Source organism: Salvelinus alpinus, chromosome 20 (genome assembly GCF_045679555.1).
Source record: "Salvelinus alpinus chromosome 20, SLU_Salpinus.1, whole genome shotgun sequence".
Classification (NCBI taxonomy): Eukaryota; Metazoa; Chordata; class Actinopteri; order Salmoniformes; family Salmonidae; genus Salvelinus; species Salvelinus alpinus.
In genome coordinates, this window is record NC_092105.1 from 32,938,565 (window position 1) to 32,955,680 (window position 17,116).

A 17,116-nucleotide genomic window follows, 5' to 3' on the forward strand; every position below is an offset into this window, starting at 1 on the left:
TCTGGCATTGTAATAGACATGAGTTTGATTCTACTCTTTGAATAAACTGACAAATGTAGGCCTATTGGGATGTGCTGCTTCTTTATAACAGACCTCACTATTTAATGGAGCTATATGTAACAAGTTGCAGCGATGGGACAAGACTGTAACTACCAATTGGATACCACGAAATTGGGGAGAAAAAGAGGGTACTTTTTTTTTTTTGAAATACATAATAATAATACAGAAAAATAAAGAAAATGTCCTTAAAATATCTACAGTAATAGTGGATAATATATATATTATATATTTTTAAATGTATTGAGACCACACAAAAATGCATTCTAATGGTGCAGCCTCATTATTGGTCAACAAAAGACTGACCATCTCTTGTTGTCAAATTGACTGGGGCCAGCAAATCTCTTGTTGTCAAATTGACTGGGGCCAGCAAATGGCAAGTGTCAAATATCTACAAATCGCTTAGCCCCAGTCAATTTGACAACAAGAGATTTTCTGGCCCCAGTCAATTTCACAACAAGAGATTGTCTGTCTTTTGTTGAGTTGGTCCCATGTGGTTCAGTTGGTAGAGCATGGCACTTGCAATGCCAGGATTGTGGGATTGATTCCCATGGGGGACCAGTACGAACAAATGTGAAAATGTTTGCATGGATAAGAGCGTCTGCTAAATGCCAAAAATGTGGACCAATAAAAAGGCTGCACCATTAGAATGCAAAATAAAAAGTTTTGCGGAAATTGAGAAACACTATATGTCCACTATTACTGTAAATACATTTTTTACATATAGCTCCTTTAAATTTGTATTTTTTTTCTTACCTCAATTTTTGGGGATTATAAACATCCTCAGTAATTTAAGTGGCAGAGCAACAAGTTATGTTGAGCATTTGAGCAATTTCCCTCCCTCTGACACAATAAATATAATTCACATTTAAAATAAGACACAAGTGATGATTGCTTCTATCATAAACTGTTATGACCCTAAAAACGCAAAATTATAACCAAGAGGGGAATGAGAGATGACATGCATTAAGTTCTACAAATCAAGAGCCCAGCTCTGATGGTGAAAGGTTTTAAAACTAATCAAATAGAGCCAGGGGACTCAACATGTTATTAACATATAACACAATAAAACCAAACAGCCTAGAATTGTTGTTTTTCCTTTACAAAATATCTATAACAAAATAACCCCATGTTTCCAACCCAATTCTTCTCAAGTCTACAAACCCTAAACAGTCAACAACACTGTCACTTCAAGAGGATGTCCATCTCTGGCACTTCCATTCTGACCCATAATTCCAGAACATCTTCTAGAACAGTTATTTTACCTAAATTCTTAAATTCTTAAAACTTCCGTTTTACCCAGTGAGCTCTGATTTCCTTCTTAGAAGTGTTTTTCCTCTCTCTAATATGTTAAATGGATGCTTTTACTTCTTCTCCATGATAACAACTAGGGAACTGAGCAATGGTCAATCGAGACCGTTTCCATAGTATCAAGCATCAACAGCATCTCAAGACAAACAGCAGCATCTCAAGACAAACTCGGCATCTTGATCAGTCAGTCACTGTCCGATGAAAAGGCATTGGATGTGTGAAATTTACAATAGAGCACAGTACAAATGAGTAATGCAATAATGAGAGACACATTACGGTGTTCATTTCCTAATGAGTAGTATCCTAGGCTAGGTAATTTGTGAGAATTAGAATTATATACAATAAAATACGCCTTTGACTCAGCAAGTTTTATCCAAACAGGCCACTTGTCACTTGATGGAATGTCCCCCAAAAAATCTATCTTTATATTTTATTTGGTAGACTCATCCATGCGTGAAGTTACTATAAAAGTTATTGATTTATGAATGCTTAATACATGCGTAGCCTAATAAAAACGTTATAAAACAGGACCTACCTGCTTCCATATAAAGGCATCCCTTTCGTTTAACTTCCAAGAGACAGCCACATGGATGGTAGACAGTATAACTCCAGTGATAACCGCAGCCCGCATCCGAACCGGGAGCAGCGTGTAGATGACATGGATAAAGAACACCGTCCACCAAATTCCCTCAGAAGCACTTTGCGGCTGCACAAGCAGCACCCCGATCACTTGTACAACCAGCACGACTAGAATGACCACATAGCAGACTATCCACATGTGGTCCTGATGAAACCCGTTCCGATTGCACACCACCATCAATATGAGGATAAGTAAGATGGCCAAGGAAAAGACCACCACGTAAGTTATCCTGCATACTCCCCCCGCGCAATGGAATGTCAGCATGACCGCGCACACAAGCACCAAAACGGCCATGAGCATGGTCAAACTGCTCTGGTTGAGCCGGAAAAAGTAACGCTGGTACAGCCTCTCCAACTTCTCCGATTGGAATTTCTTGGATCTGAAAATCTGCATCGCGCTGCTGCAGCACGCAACCATGGAAAGGTGAACTTCAGGCATGAGTTCCTCCTCGGGTTTGGAGCCCTTCACTCTCCGGTCCTCCAAGCCCAACTCCACGGATTTGGGTCTCACTTCCCCGGCTCCATCTGTGTGCCTTGGGGAAGATCGATTGTTGTTTCGGCTCTCTTCCCCAGTCCCATGCTCTTGCCACGCAGATCTAGACCTAAAACTGACCCTGCTAACCGTTGTCGTGGCTCGTCCTGGTCCGGGCTGCTGTTCGGGATCATCATCTCCTTCCCTCCATCTGCTGTTCGACCGGGCGAGTTTTTTGCTCGGAGATCTAGCCGAGTATGGGCATCCGTTTGCAATAGACTCAGACTCGCCCCAAGCAGATCTGAGCTCAGTCCCTCCCCTCAGCCCAGGCGCACCGACTCCGGGCGGGCTCACACTGTTAGATCTGGACATTATACTTCTCAGATAAAAGTAAAAGAAAACAGCAACACACAGGACCACACACGTGCCTGCTTATAGTCTCTTATAAAAGCCAAATTCGCGCAAATTACTGTTCTTGTTACAATGTTGTTACATTGTCACAATGTTTTCTTAAATGACAGGTCTATGACATTCCTGAGAAATCCGTGATGACTGAATTCAGAGGATGTTGAAGTCAATTAAATGTGTCCAGTTAAATGTCCATTATGATAGGGAAAATGTATGTCCATGATACTTTTGAAAATGTGACGCATAGGCCTATTGATGACTGGGAATAACTTTGGCCGCAGATGGCAAAATGCTCTTGAAAATCACTTAAAAACAATTAAATTAGATGTCATCTGGGACATATGCTGTAACAACAAACAGACCTCTAGTGTAGAATACATTTCCAGGAGGACTTCGTTTTACCTAATTCATTATAATCCAAATATAAACTCTGTATGCAGAAAGGTTGTTAAGTATAGGCCAAGGCCATGGAATAAAAAGACTATACAACTCCAATAGTTGGCCATACCAACATCTATCATGTTGTGAATCTGTAATACCTCCCCAAGCACGTTCTTTTGCCTTGATGTAAAATGAATTATAAGAAAAACCGTGATGATGTGGGGGACAATCCCATGTCGACGTCAAAGCTACATTAGTTGAGCGTCTCCTTCGGGGCTAGAACTGAACCTGTGCATCTCATTGCAGCCTTGTCGATGCTTGGTTGGTTACATCCTAATTGCGAAACCGTCACATCCCGACCCTCACGCGCTTTCATTGACCAGCGGAGGAGAGAAAGACTCGACGTTTAAACACACACAGAAGCCAGAGCATCCCCAAAAACGTTTCTCCACGGTATTATTACTGCATCTGTGTGTCAAACTCTGCCCAGAATTAACGAGCTGTCACGACCACATAACAGCTGACCACCAGCGACTGCACACAAAATCCCTGAAGACTCAAGCTGGTGTTGATCCATACGATTCATGCAGCACACATCACCCAACGTTACCACCGCGTTTGGTCCTAGTTCAACCCCTTTTTGGATTCCTGCGACGTCGAATAACACAACAGACTGACCAGAAGAAGAAACAATTCTGAGCGTACTCCCAGTGGGCTATGATAGGGAGTCATGCATTGTACACTATTGATCAGGCAGGCATAATCGGACGGTTTATTACCATTGCTGGTTGCTGTTAGGTTTTCATTCAACCAAGTCTGATTCCCAAAGTCAGCCGTTTGCTCATTCCCATTGGATATGCGAGAGTATGACTTTCACTTTAAAGCTTTTCATTGGCTTTCGACCGTGTCAGTTGGAGATGCGACTCCTGCGCGTTCTCCCCCGCATTTGGATGAATGGGCGGGTCTGTGATCACAGCTGGACCTCAAACGCAAACGATTAACCCCTAAAGTTCTGCTGGACCCAGATGTATTCTATTTGGTGTGGTATATTGACATGTAAATCGAAAGACCTAATTGATTACATGGGTGTGACTTCTGCCACTCTGGTAACTGAGGGACAGTTTCCATTTTTATGGTCTAGACTTGGGCCTGGAGGAGACTGCTATGCATTTCAAATCAAATCAAATTGTATGGATCACATACACATATTTAGCAGATGTTATTGCAGGTGTAGCGAAATGTTTGATCCTGTTGACAGCCCTGTTCCTTGCAAGTCAATGTAATTATTGAGTCAATGGTCAAGGTATTTGTTGAGTTGGTGAGATATTGGTAAGCTGAGCATTATGGTGGGCAAATCTTTATTCTAGGGTTTGTTATGATACTGTAATGACTATCCGGGCCTGTTCTCTCTGTTACAAACAGCTATGCGTACTCGGGGGGGGTTTCTACTGAGAGGAGCTCTCTGGCACATGTATAGCTCTGTCTCTTCTATATGGCATTAGAAAACCAGGAACCCAGATCCCAACCCCACCAAGTCACCATTTTATATATCCTATGTTCTTTGTCTTTGATCACCTCATAAACCAATTGCATGAATTAAAACCAGGAGAAACAATATGCTACTGTGTCAACTATCCATATCGCGTTGCAGGCAGCGCATCCTAAGAACAGCTTGTTCTAGATGTGGCCATTTTATTTTATAAGCCTCGTAATGACACTGGCTGTGTGTCAATTTACGTATTATTTAACTTAACCTCTTGAAAGTCGGATAGTGTATCTGTTTCCCTTGCCAGGGACAGTACATTCTGGAAACAAGCGTAACAGGATCGCTGAAACACACACAATAGGAGAAACATGATCACTGGGTTCAACATAAGAGAAAGGCATTATGGCATACAGTATCCCTGCCTTTGTTGGTGAGCGAAACAAAAGGCTTAGAACAAAACAAACACAAACACACACTGTAGGTAAGTGCACCGTGCCTGGGATGTGTCTTTCCCACAACCTTACTCTCATGGCTGTCATTCAAGCATAAAAACCACATACACCAGCTCATTCATTCTGGTTCATGATAAACAGTTCTAGCAGTTACAGTGAGGTCCAAAAGTATTTGGACAGTGACACATTTGTTGTTGTATTGGCTCTGTAGCTGTTTGTGCGTCTGTATTTTTCTCACTCATCGTTATTCACAATTAATTCAGGGCTATCCGTAATCATGGTAGCATCCACATTAATGTAGAACTATTTCAAAACATATTCTATTCTTATTTACAATAAAAGTGACTCCAAAATGACACAATACATTATTTACCATACATTTCTATTGGGCACAAAAAAATCTGAAACAAAAACAAAACAAACAGTAAATGCTTCCAACAAGTTTGTAGAGTCACACGCTTGGTGTAATCATTGCATGCTATGAATATGGGACAAATTACTAAACTTCTTACTACTTTAATATACATATAAGTGAATTTGTCCCAATACTTTTGGTCCCCTAAAATGGGGGGACTATGTACAAAAAGTGCTGTAATTTCTAAACGGTTCATCCAATATGGATGAATATACCCTCAAATTAAAGCTGTCAGGCTGCAATTTAACTTCATAGTCATTGTATCATTTCAAATCCAAAGTGCTGGAGTACAGAACCAAAACAACAACAAAAAATCTCACTACCCCGATACTTTTGGAGCTCATTGTATATTACTGTAGGAATCATAGTGAGGATTAAACCTGTATTCAATGGGGATTCGGGAACTGTGAGACTCCCCCCACGTCTTCCATTGGAAACCGATGCCTTTGCATGTACCTGGATACACCGAAAATACAGAGACCCTGGCCTGCATGCAGCATCAGCATGTGTTTCTGTCCTCGGTGTTGATGTACGGGGTCGTGGTTATCCATTGGGAGTAAGGTCAATATTGACCAACAGGAATCTGATTTATGGGATCAAATTATTTTGCAAATGTGTGTAGTTCAGTCCTTAAGCTGTTCTTGTCTATTGATGTTCTGTATTATGTCATGTTTCATGTTTTATGTAGACTCGAGGAAGAGTAGCTGCTGCTTCAGGAACCGCTAATGGGGATCCTAATAAAATACTAAACACAGTCATCCACAACTGCACTGGCACCTGCAAAAAATGTACTGAATAAAGGTATTTACCAAGGGTGAAAGGGTCCAACTTTAGCATACATAGCTTTGGTGTAGAACACTACTGCCATCATGTGAGAGGTAAAATAATAACACACTTAAGAAAACAGACTGTAGGGACAGACAGACAGGACAGACATAAAACACAAGTACACTAATTGGATCACAGAAGTCCATATAGATGTAGATCATCAAAACAATAATCAAATTACAGAGAAAAAAATGGAAATCTCTTTTGCTTCCATGTTAAGTTTATTGTAAATATATAGTTATATAACTAATCATACTTATACAAAGTCTGCTGGTCACATGCAAAACATTTTTTTATCAAAAAGATCAACATACTGTAGTTTTGTTTAGTAGAACCAGTGTGTGGAGTAGTATTGTGGCATGCTTTTTCCGTTTTGTAAGTTATACCAAAGTATCATCACTTTGAATGATAATGGACGTTTATTTCCTCCTACATGCAATTTTACAGAGTTGCACTCCTGCCTCTCACAGGAGTTTCCAACAATCCTGGCCATGCTTACAAAACATCCTCCGATACCGTAGGCCCAGGGGAATGTTAAATCAAGTTAGTTGGGATGTTGGGTGGTTGTTGATGTACTAAAGGCATCTTCAGTTCATCTTGCTGCTCATCTCTTTCATAAGAGTGTAGACTACATGTGAGGCCAACAAAGAACAAAAACATAGGAACTCAACAACTATCAGGACAACAGTACATTTTAGGAATGGGAGGGAAACAAACATTATTTAGGGGAAGAATCCCTTGCAAAGTTTAGGCCTTTCACAGCGTAATTCAGGATATAATAAACATACCGTTACACATCCCAAAGAGCATCAGGGCAATACCAGTGTCAGGCAACTCCTGATCAATGTCTAAAACTGCATGCAGTGAGATGCAGTCCCACAGACATGGAAGCAAAAGGGTGATCACTACTCAAACACAACCTCAACACTTTCTAGTAAGCTAAAGTCCACAAAATCTAGTTTGTCTTTCACATTGGTTCTACAACAATTTATTAGGCAAAACGAAAATCAAATTCTTTGAGTTTTCAGTGTTAATGCAGTGCAGTTACTGTTTACATCCACATTGATAACCATTAAGGTTTTACATTGTACTCATATGCAAAATGCTTTCTCAGTTACCTTCTCCTGAGTCAGAGGTGGATGAAAACTCTGAACCACACACACGCAAACGCCTGACTCTCTACATTATTAGATTTAAAGAGCCAGTCCGCAGTTGAAACATTAACAAAGCAGGCACCCCACCACTGTTTTGGTAAAAAGCTGAGGAATGAAGAAATGTAACAACTTTCAAATTCATAGACAGGGCTATGGATACAAGGACTGATCATCCATGATATCAAAATGATGTTTTGAGTTTATACAGTGTTGATATTTCTATTTTTTTTTTTTTTTACAAATATTGGAGTAAAACAAGCTTATATTTTGGGTTCTGATGGGGTACAACAGTTGAACTAAGCACATAAGGCATTTATAAGTTATATTCTTCAAGAAACAATAGGTATATATCTTTAATTTATAAGTAACAAATAAATGTAGCAACTGCCGATTGCCTCTAAGTCATTGGAAATGCAGGACTACAAGCTCTCTAATCTAATGGACTCCAGTGTCCATGCAAGCGTCCTGTTTTTATATTATTAGTATTATTTAATTTAACCTTTAATTAACTAGGCAAGTCAGTTAAGAAGAACTTCTTATTTACAATGACGGTCTACACCGGCCAAACCTGGACGACGCTGAGCCAATTGTACGCCACCCTATGTCCCATAGGTTCAATCACGGCCTGGATTCGAACCAGTGACGCCTCTAGCACTGAGATGCAGTGCCTTAGACCGCTGCATCACTCGGGAGCCCAGTGTCTGACAGTGCATGTCCTGGCATCCTACTGTAGTTCAGAACAAACAGTCAATAAATAAAGTGTGAGTATTGGCTCATTGGTGGTTAACTCTTCAACATGTTTTCCAGGCAATGTCCACCAGTGTCTTGGTCCAACATCACACCAAGACAATTTGAGAACCACCTTAAGTTTAAAGCTTGATTAAATAAATTAGTTCCCTCGGAAAATATACAAAAGAAAGCAAAGTAACTGTACAACTGATTCACTTATCGACGTACTATCCACTCTAGGTCATGGAGGCCTATCCCTACTTCAAACAAAGAGTTACAAATCAATAACCAACCCACAATCAACATAATATGATTCTAAAGAAACCCAAATGGTCCAAATTCTTAACAAATATTGTCAACACAAAAAATCCAAAACATAAAAGCAAAAAGCTATCTTATGACAATAAGCACTAAATTACTGCAGTTAGTTGAGTATTTGAAAATAAGTATTTGAAAATAAAACTATGTAAGCACAGAATAAAGAAAAGCTTTATTACAACAAATGGAATGTGATCAAAAGTTCTGCAGGTGAAATAACTAGTCGCAGAAATAAATTACTTAAACAACAGGCATAGTCCTCCATTGAGAGTCAGACAAATATGGAACCCTCCATCCATCCTAACAAAGGACAACTATTCATTTGAGCACAAAGCATGGCAGCATCCCAAATGACACTATTCCCTAAATAGTGTACTATATAGGGAATAGGCTTCCATCTGGGATGCAGCCAGTGATAGAATGGGGGGGGGGGGGGGGTTCTAGTGTTTGTCTTCTACTGAACTATGAGAGAAGAGGGCATTCAGCACATTATGACCAGAGTCACAGGCAACAGCACAGCATTCTGCTGCCTCTCAAAGGGGCCAGTGCAACGGAACTGGATCATCACATTTACAAAACAGTTTTTTGAGTAAGTAGCATTTTGATAACATGGTAACTGCATTTACTTACAAAGAAAACGAAAAGCAGTTGGTATATTGTAAATGACAAGAGCATCTTAATAGCCAGGCAACAGCCCAAAACCAAACCAACTGATTAGCAAGAACCATTGTTAGATCGATCATCCCCCATGTTATTTTCTTGATCTGAAAAAGAGTTTCTTGGTATTTCAACAAACAGACATATTTAATTGGTCAGGCATGTTTTTTCTTTTTTTAAAGGTTATCTCGTCTTTTTCCACTCCTCCCTGTGGCATGATGTGATCAGTCTGCCAAGACTCCTCCCCATGGCAGGATGTGATCAGTCTGCCAAGACTCCTCCCCGTGGCATGATGTGATCAGTCTGCCGTGTGTTTGCTGTGTTTACTCTGTTTTGTACTCTTCCACGTGGGCCAGGACTTTCTTTCTCTGACGCATCATGTGGAAGTAGAGCTGGGGAAACACTAGGGAAACACCGGGAGGACAACATAGTCAGATAAAAAAAACAAGTAACCATAGAATCATATGCAGAATTAAGTAGAGACACCTTAAAACATATTTATGTTTCACAACATTTAAAAAGCCCACATCTAGACAAGAAAGCACTAAGTGCAAGGTAGAGCATTAGAATTCACAGCGCAAAGCATCTTACAGTGAATTGTAATGCATTACTTCACACTTAGTGCTCGCTTGTCTAGATGTTAGCTTTTTGTAATTCATGAAATGCATCTCCCCTACATACTCAATCCAACACATCACTGACGAACTACTGAAATAGTAAATCAGTGATGTATTGTAGCGAGTAGGAAAGGGAGATGCAATGTGGCGAGAGACAGAGAGAAAGACTTACGTGGAATGTAGGAGACCATAGTGAGGATGAGGAAGGTGTAGTAGTCGAAGGAGAAGTTGTACTTGTTAGGTAGAGTGACAGAGTAGAGACCTGTCTTCTGCACGTAGGGCAGGGCTGCATAGATGGTCAGCAGCTCACCTGTCACACCCATAGGATACAGCACTAGGAAGAATGTGTACCTGGAGATGGGATGGAAGGAGTACATTTCAATATGGACATGTACAATATCCAGATTGCAATCTGGATATTGCAAGAGGCTGCAATATCACTACTGTAGCAAATTCATTCTGCTGACTTTCAATTCATGGTGACAGTGGTGGTGGCCCAGATCTTGTGCTGCATGTTGTTTGTGCAACTCCATATTCTAAGGGACTGGGGAAGCATGTTCTGATAGAAAACTACTCCTCCCAGACGTGTTCATTTGTTGTCATGCCCAAGTTCAGACTCTTGTTTTCTCATATTGCTATCACAATATTCATTTAAAAAAATTCTAGATGATATTTTGTCCATATCGTGCAGCTCTTCTACCTGTCATGTACCACAAACTGTCTTCATAAAGTCAACTGAAGGTGAAAAGAGTGAAGCACGACAACATTGGCTGACGTTAGAAGAATCGTCATCAATTGCTACCAGGCAACAGAAGGTCCTCCCCAATGAGTAGGCCTTTGTTGAAGACTTTGTTGCCATGGTTGAGACTGAGAAAACACATTATGGAGGGAGTGTCGTACACGCCCAGGTTTCTTTATATACAGCCGTATATAACTCTGTTATGAACATATACAGTGCCTTCATAAAGTATTCATACCCCTTGACGTATTCTACATTTTGTTGCGTTACAGCCTGAATTCAAAATTTATGAAATATATATATATATTTTTCACCCACAATACCCCATAATGACAAAGTGAAAACATGTTTTTGGAAAATTCAGGCTGTAACTCAACAAAATGTAGAATAAGCCGATATGACTACTTCCTGAAGGCACTATATAATGACAGCAGGAATGGCATAACAATTTTCTTAAAGGGGGTGCGGGATTAAAACCTTTTTTTTTTACTAGATATCTTCTTATAATTTCTGACGTTTGGTAGGCTATTTGTTTGTCAACTTGTCTAGGCCTATAATAATTAGAAGGCAACTCTTCTGTCATTACATGTTGCCCTAGAACAGTTACCCAACCCTCTCCTCGGGCCCCCCCGAGACGTTTCACATTTTTGTTTTAACCCTAAACTGGCACACCTGATTCGATGGGTCAAAGCCTTGATGATTTGTCAAGACTAATTGAATCAGGTGTGCCAGTTTATGGTTAAATCTAAAATGTGAATAATCTGGGGGGGGGCCCTAAAAGACTAAATAAAGCCTAACTCACCACAACAATGCCTTAAATCGATAGAATGAACACATCAATAATCTAATTGACATCAACAAAGTTCTCTCTCTTATGTCTGCTTATCTTGCGGAGGGAGGACGTTTAGGGACCGGGGAGAAAATGCAATAACTCTGAAACAGCTAAAAGATTTAAAGTGGAAGATTTCCAAATGACATCAGTTTGACCGGTTATAAGGAAATGAAACCTGTGAATACAATCCAACACGTTTCTGATAATATTTCAGTTCGTATTAGATGCATATTTTATGTGCTGTGAGCATTTATGTCGCTGAAAAGATAGGACGTTTACACGCGGTTCTTAACTGCGCAGTCACATTCTCTCAAGATGCTCGCACCCCTACTTCCACCGTCTCGGAATGACAGAGACTCTACTGTAAAGCATCAAAGAACTTCCCCATCGTTAATACCAGTTGGCATGGCGGTATGTCTCATACATTGACAGTGAATAAATATAGGGCTGTGTACAGTATTTAAACCCACACATTAAATGATCAGGTGAGCATTACATAAAATTGTACAGGTAAAATGTCGGCCTTCCGCATCTGCTTTGTCAGACCATGACACCATAAAAAAGGGGTTAAATAGGTGTCCCCCCCTCCAAAAAAATAAAATATATATATATACACACACACACATACAGTACCAGTCAAAAGTATAGCCCATACAAACACATTAAATAACATTTATTTAAAATAAAATAAAAATCATAAGGAATAAGGTTTTGAAGTGTCTGTCCTAGATCTATAACCCCCTTTTTGAATTTAACACACAAAGTAATTCTACAGCACTTCTTTCCAATGTGAAGTGAGTGCCTCTCTCATTCAGTTGCCCAACAGGAGGAGCGGGGAGCTTTTCTTACCGTGCCCATTTGATAAGGTAGGGCAGGTGGTTCAGCAGACTGAAGGTGTAGAAGGAGTAGCGGATGATCTCTGTGATGGTCCAGGCCGATACGAAGAGCAGAACACTGTCTTCACTCTGGACCTGGGATCAGACAGGACAAACAGACAGCGGTGAGACTGGGCAGACAATTCAAAGCTAGCATGCAATAGCTTGTAGTAGATTCATTCAACGGCAAGACCGAGGGGTTATAGCAGAACCGTGCAGTTTGTTGCACCAACTATACTACGCTGTAACTCTGCCTGTCATGGCGCATGACAGGCAATGAGAGAGAATTGTAAACGCAAGATTTTAAAGCAAAAGTCAGTCTCTGTAAATTAACATAGTTGCAAATACTCACAAACACACATATGCAGTAGAGCGTTTCAGACCTTACAAACATGTTAGTGTTATTCACCCTGTTGGCTTCAAGCATGTTCACTATTTCAGGCTCACAGACCTTAGCACATCAGCAAGTATCTTTCTTTGGGATGAAGACAACATCTAGGGGCATTGATCCCCTGAAACCATTACCACATATTATAAAGTTTGAATATTTCTTACTGTCTCACTCCGCAATATTTTAGCTTTCAAATGGATTCACAGTGCTGGTTCATCCTGATATTCCAACAGATCAAACAAACTGAACTTATCTGGAAAATAAATGGCTAGTTCCATAATTGGTGAATGGGGGGCTGAATGATTCGATGAAGAAGAGATGTACCTCTCGGACGCTGTGTGTCACAGCCCAGGTGAGGAAGACCCGAGACAACACCTGGAACCCTGTTAGAACCACGGAGGATGGAACGATCCCTGGAGCAGGAGAACACAGCATGATCATCACATTAGAAGATATGTACTGTATCACCTCAAAACACAGCTTTACCACTTCACAATGCAGTGATACTGAGCAAAATACATGATGAGAAGAAAAGAGAAGACATCATATTTTCAATTTGTGCAAAAGTATGTCAAGTGTTGGACTATTAATTCGTAGGCAGCTTACAAAAGCTGATATAAGATAGCAAAAAATATAGCACACCAATTCCAGTTAAAAATGTCACTGTATTACACTGACTAAGCTGTGGGCTACATGTGTGTAGTGTCTAGGTTTGTCCAGCAGAGGGCAGCACATGTCCAGACAGAGACAGACAGCTGCCATAATGAAGGTAAGGGTTAGCCTCAAATCCCAGATAATTAGTGGACTGTGAACCAGGAGTACAACGACCACAATGGAGCAGGGCCATGCTCGTTATCACATTAGTACCATCAGGCCAGGCTTATCTTAGCAGCCTGGAAAGGCTATCTCTATCTGAGGCAATGGCTCTCAGTTGGGCTTATGTCCACATGACCGGTAGAGACCACGCAACTTTGACCATGAGAAGAGGGAGGAACTTCAACTTACCCACTGCACAGTGCAATATCTGAACGGAAATAAAAATAAAAACACTCAGCATAAACAGAGTCACACCATATGGTCAGTGTAAATACTTTATGCAATTAATTGTATCTCCACAGATTTTCAGTACATGAGTTTGAGACGAATTGACTTCTTTTTTAATGTATGCAATTATAAACTCTGATCTCACAGCTGATTCATATTGCTCTTTAGTGAATCAAGGTTAAATATGGCAATAAGATGTAGTCTGGCAATCCTATGATAGTGGATATGTACACCAAGACAGTTCATTCTACTTGTCAAGGACTAGATAAAAGCCAGTGCACTAGTCAAAACATAATAACTGGAAATGCCCAGTGTTTAAAGGTGTTTTTATAAATGGAGGGAGTTGGAATAAGAGCAACATGTAGACTGAGCTTGGGTTACACTAGGCCTAATCCCTTCTCTGTGTTACAGTGTGGCTGGAGAGGATCACACTAACACCCTACTAGGCCTCTGTGCTGTCTGTAAGTAGCACAGAGGTGGGAGCGGGGGAAGGCCAAGGCCAGTCATGGTGGAGGAGTTTCTATTTAAAAATACAACAGTGCTGTGTGCTTGAACATTAAGTTGTATTTATACAGTAGGGGACTTACCAAATGCACCACACACAGAGAGCGATAAGGGGCTGTCCTGTTAAGTGCTCTGAATAAAGGCCCAGATTTTGTTCAGTGGAGAGAAAACGTTTTGTAAGGAAGTGACTCTACCTGAACTTGTCAAATAAGAAAAAGTATACCGATTTCTATTTTCTGTTGCATAATATTTTACTAGTGTACCTAATGAACCTGACCCAGGTCTGACCCTGAGGCCCTACAACAGAGACTTGGCCTACATTCACTCACCTCTAAAAGTGCACCGGTCTGGAAAAACTTCAGGGGTTTCTCTATAGAGAAGTACAGGCCGTGGTAGCTGCCTCTGACAAGGTAGGCTCGCACCAGGCCCACAGCAATGACCAGCCAGCTGGAAGAAGACACACATTTCATGTTTATTTCAGTTATTTAGCCAGGATAGTCTACTCAGTAACAACTGCCACTATTTTCCAGGGAGTTCTGGGTGGAAATACATTTCTTGTATCAAATAATAGCCTCAGTTTACTCTTAGAGGACAGGGTACAGCAAAACAGTCCAACCACACAGAACGTAGGCCTAATACATAGATGGAAACGGCATCTGCACAATCATATACTTGAATAGTTGTGATTGGTAGGAGTGACAGGTTTTGAACCTGATAGATATTAATCTACTAAAGTTAGTAATAGAAACTGACCAGGCTATATAGCCCCTGAAAAGGCACAGTGTACCCGTTGTAGCTGGTATTCAATAAACAGAGCAAGTATCACAGAGGGAAAGTATCACCTCACCAGACAGGAATGGGAGAGGGTGGGTATACTGTAACATCACCTAACTTGTTAGGATGGGAGCGCATCCAGCATTTTGCACTTGTGCAATTTCTTTCACAACAACTTGTATCATAATGCTGAGTGAAATCAGAAATATTGTCAGAACGTTTTTTGCCAAAACAGATTTTATTTTGACTATAAATACAAACAAATGGTGGTTGCAAAACTACATGCAGTATGCATAAATAACAATAGCTATTACTGTACATAACGACAGCCTTTTTTAATTATATATATTACATACAGTACCAGTCAAAAGTTTGGACACCTACTCATTCAAGGGTTTTTCTCTATTTTTACTATTTTCTACATTGTAGAATAATAGTGAAGACATCAAAACCATGAAATGACACATATGGAATCATGTAGTAACCAATAAAGTGTTAAACAAATCAAAATATATTTTATATTTGAGATTCTTCAAAAGTAGCCACCTTTTGCCTTGATGACAGCTTTGCACACGCTTGGCATTCCAAGAGTGTGCAAAGCTGCTTGGCATTCTCTCAACCAGCTCCATGAAGCTAGTTGAGAGAATGCCAAGAGGGTGCAAAGCTGTCATCAAGGCAAAGGGTGGCTACTTTGAAGAATCTAACATCTAAAATATATTTTGATTTGTTTAACACTTTTTGGGTTACTACATGATTCCATATGCGTTATTTCATAGTTGTGATGTCTTCACTATTATTCTGCAATGTAGAAAATAGTCAAAATAAAGAAAAACCCTTGAATGAGTAGGTTTGTCCAAACTTTTGACTGGTATATATATATATACACACATACATACATACACACACAATTCACGCGATTACAGTTGGAACTCTAGGCAACATAGCTAATTGCGGTGTTTTGTAGGCGCGCACTAGAACTAACTGTAACCAAAGAGACAATTGATACATTCCCGACGTAGGCTGTTACAAAGTAACAACACATTAGTTCTGTGTTTGGCTGAAATTATTTGCTGCAATGACGCTGAAGGCAGCACAATGAAACGAGTTATCGACAACGTGTCACCAGCGAAGCAAAGTTGTTCACGTGGGATTGATTTAATCATTAGCCTATCATTATTTCCAAAATACAAGCATTATTGAGCAAAATGTCCAGAAAAACAATTCGGGGATCGAGTTTCGTAGCAGGCACGAGCCTTCTCATGACATTCATTATGACAGATCATGCAAGCTTGCACCCCATTCTCGTCAAACAGGAAGTGTATCAGAATTGTGTACATACCCAGCTGTCATAACCACGTTATATATAACCAGATACGCTGTAGCCAGGGCACCCGGTCCCCTCTTTTTCTTCGGGGCCACATCACTGTGAGCCGTCTTCGTGGTCCCCATAGCAGGTGCTGACATGACTGAACCCCACTTGGCACTGCCCGATTAGTGTGCCAAATGCTGAGAAAATAACAATCAGTCAGAGCTACTCTTCCAATCAGTCCACCAAATCAGGAAATGCAAGGCGTAAACTGGGCCTGCGCAATATTTTACGGGACCAGCAGCCCGCGCCCCCTACCGAAACATCACCATGAACAGTTTACTTTAGCTTAGTGCTTGCTTTTGAGTTGTTAATGCCGTAGATTTGTATGGGTTTTGGGCACAAAACAAACAAAATACTGTGCGTATCGGATAGCCTATATTTCGAATTACAACAAATCATAAATATCGTTATGGTCCTTTATGTACCACTGTTGCTGCATGTTGTTCTTTATGTGTGGTAATATACGTCATGTTTTTTCGAACCATTCCATTTTTATTATAAGCCTTATAATAAGAGGAAAGGAACAATGGAATATTCGCGTACCTCTTCCACCACCCACTGGTGGCAGTGTTACACCAGAAGAAGAAAAAATATTTTAAAGGGTCATAAGAGGTGTATTTGTATTTGCCTGTACATGATTCATTTGAATGTAGAAATACAGAAA

The 17,116-nt window shown here is 40.3% G+C and overlaps 2 protein-coding genes across 3 annotated transcripts in view; both read right to left on the reverse strand.

Annotated features, from left to right (window-relative positions):
- LOC139546680 (adenylate cyclase type 5-like) overlaps window positions 1-4,095 on the reverse strand; it is a 142,235-nt gene extending 138,140 nt beyond the window's left edge. For both annotated transcript variants that reach the window (XM_071355335.1, XM_071355333.1), the window contains exon 1: window positions 1,904-4,095. In XM_071355335.1, coding sequence (XP_071211436.1) covers window positions 1,904-2,851 — 948 coding nt within the window. In that variant the 5' untranslated portion in view covers window positions 2,852-4,095. The remainder of the gene's footprint in view (window positions 1-1,903) is intronic.
- A 4,708-nt stretch (window positions 4,096-8,803) lies between these two features.
- LOC139546682 (very-long-chain (3R)-3-hydroxyacyl-CoA dehydratase 2-like) lies at window positions 8,804-16,725 on the reverse strand. The gene is made up of 7 exons (XM_071355338.1): window positions 16,423-16,725; window positions 14,639-14,756; window positions 13,767-13,785; window positions 13,086-13,174; window positions 12,345-12,466; window positions 10,097-10,275; window positions 8,804-9,710 (listed from the first exon to the last, which is right to left on the reverse strand). The coding sequence occupies exons 1-7, from the start codon at window positions 16,545-16,547 to the stop codon at window positions 9,631-9,633; spliced, it is 732 nt and encodes a 243-aa protein (XP_071211439.1). The 5' UTR covers window positions 16,548-16,725; the 3' UTR covers window positions 8,804-9,630.
- Between the last annotated feature and the right edge of the window lie 391 nt (window positions 16,726-17,116).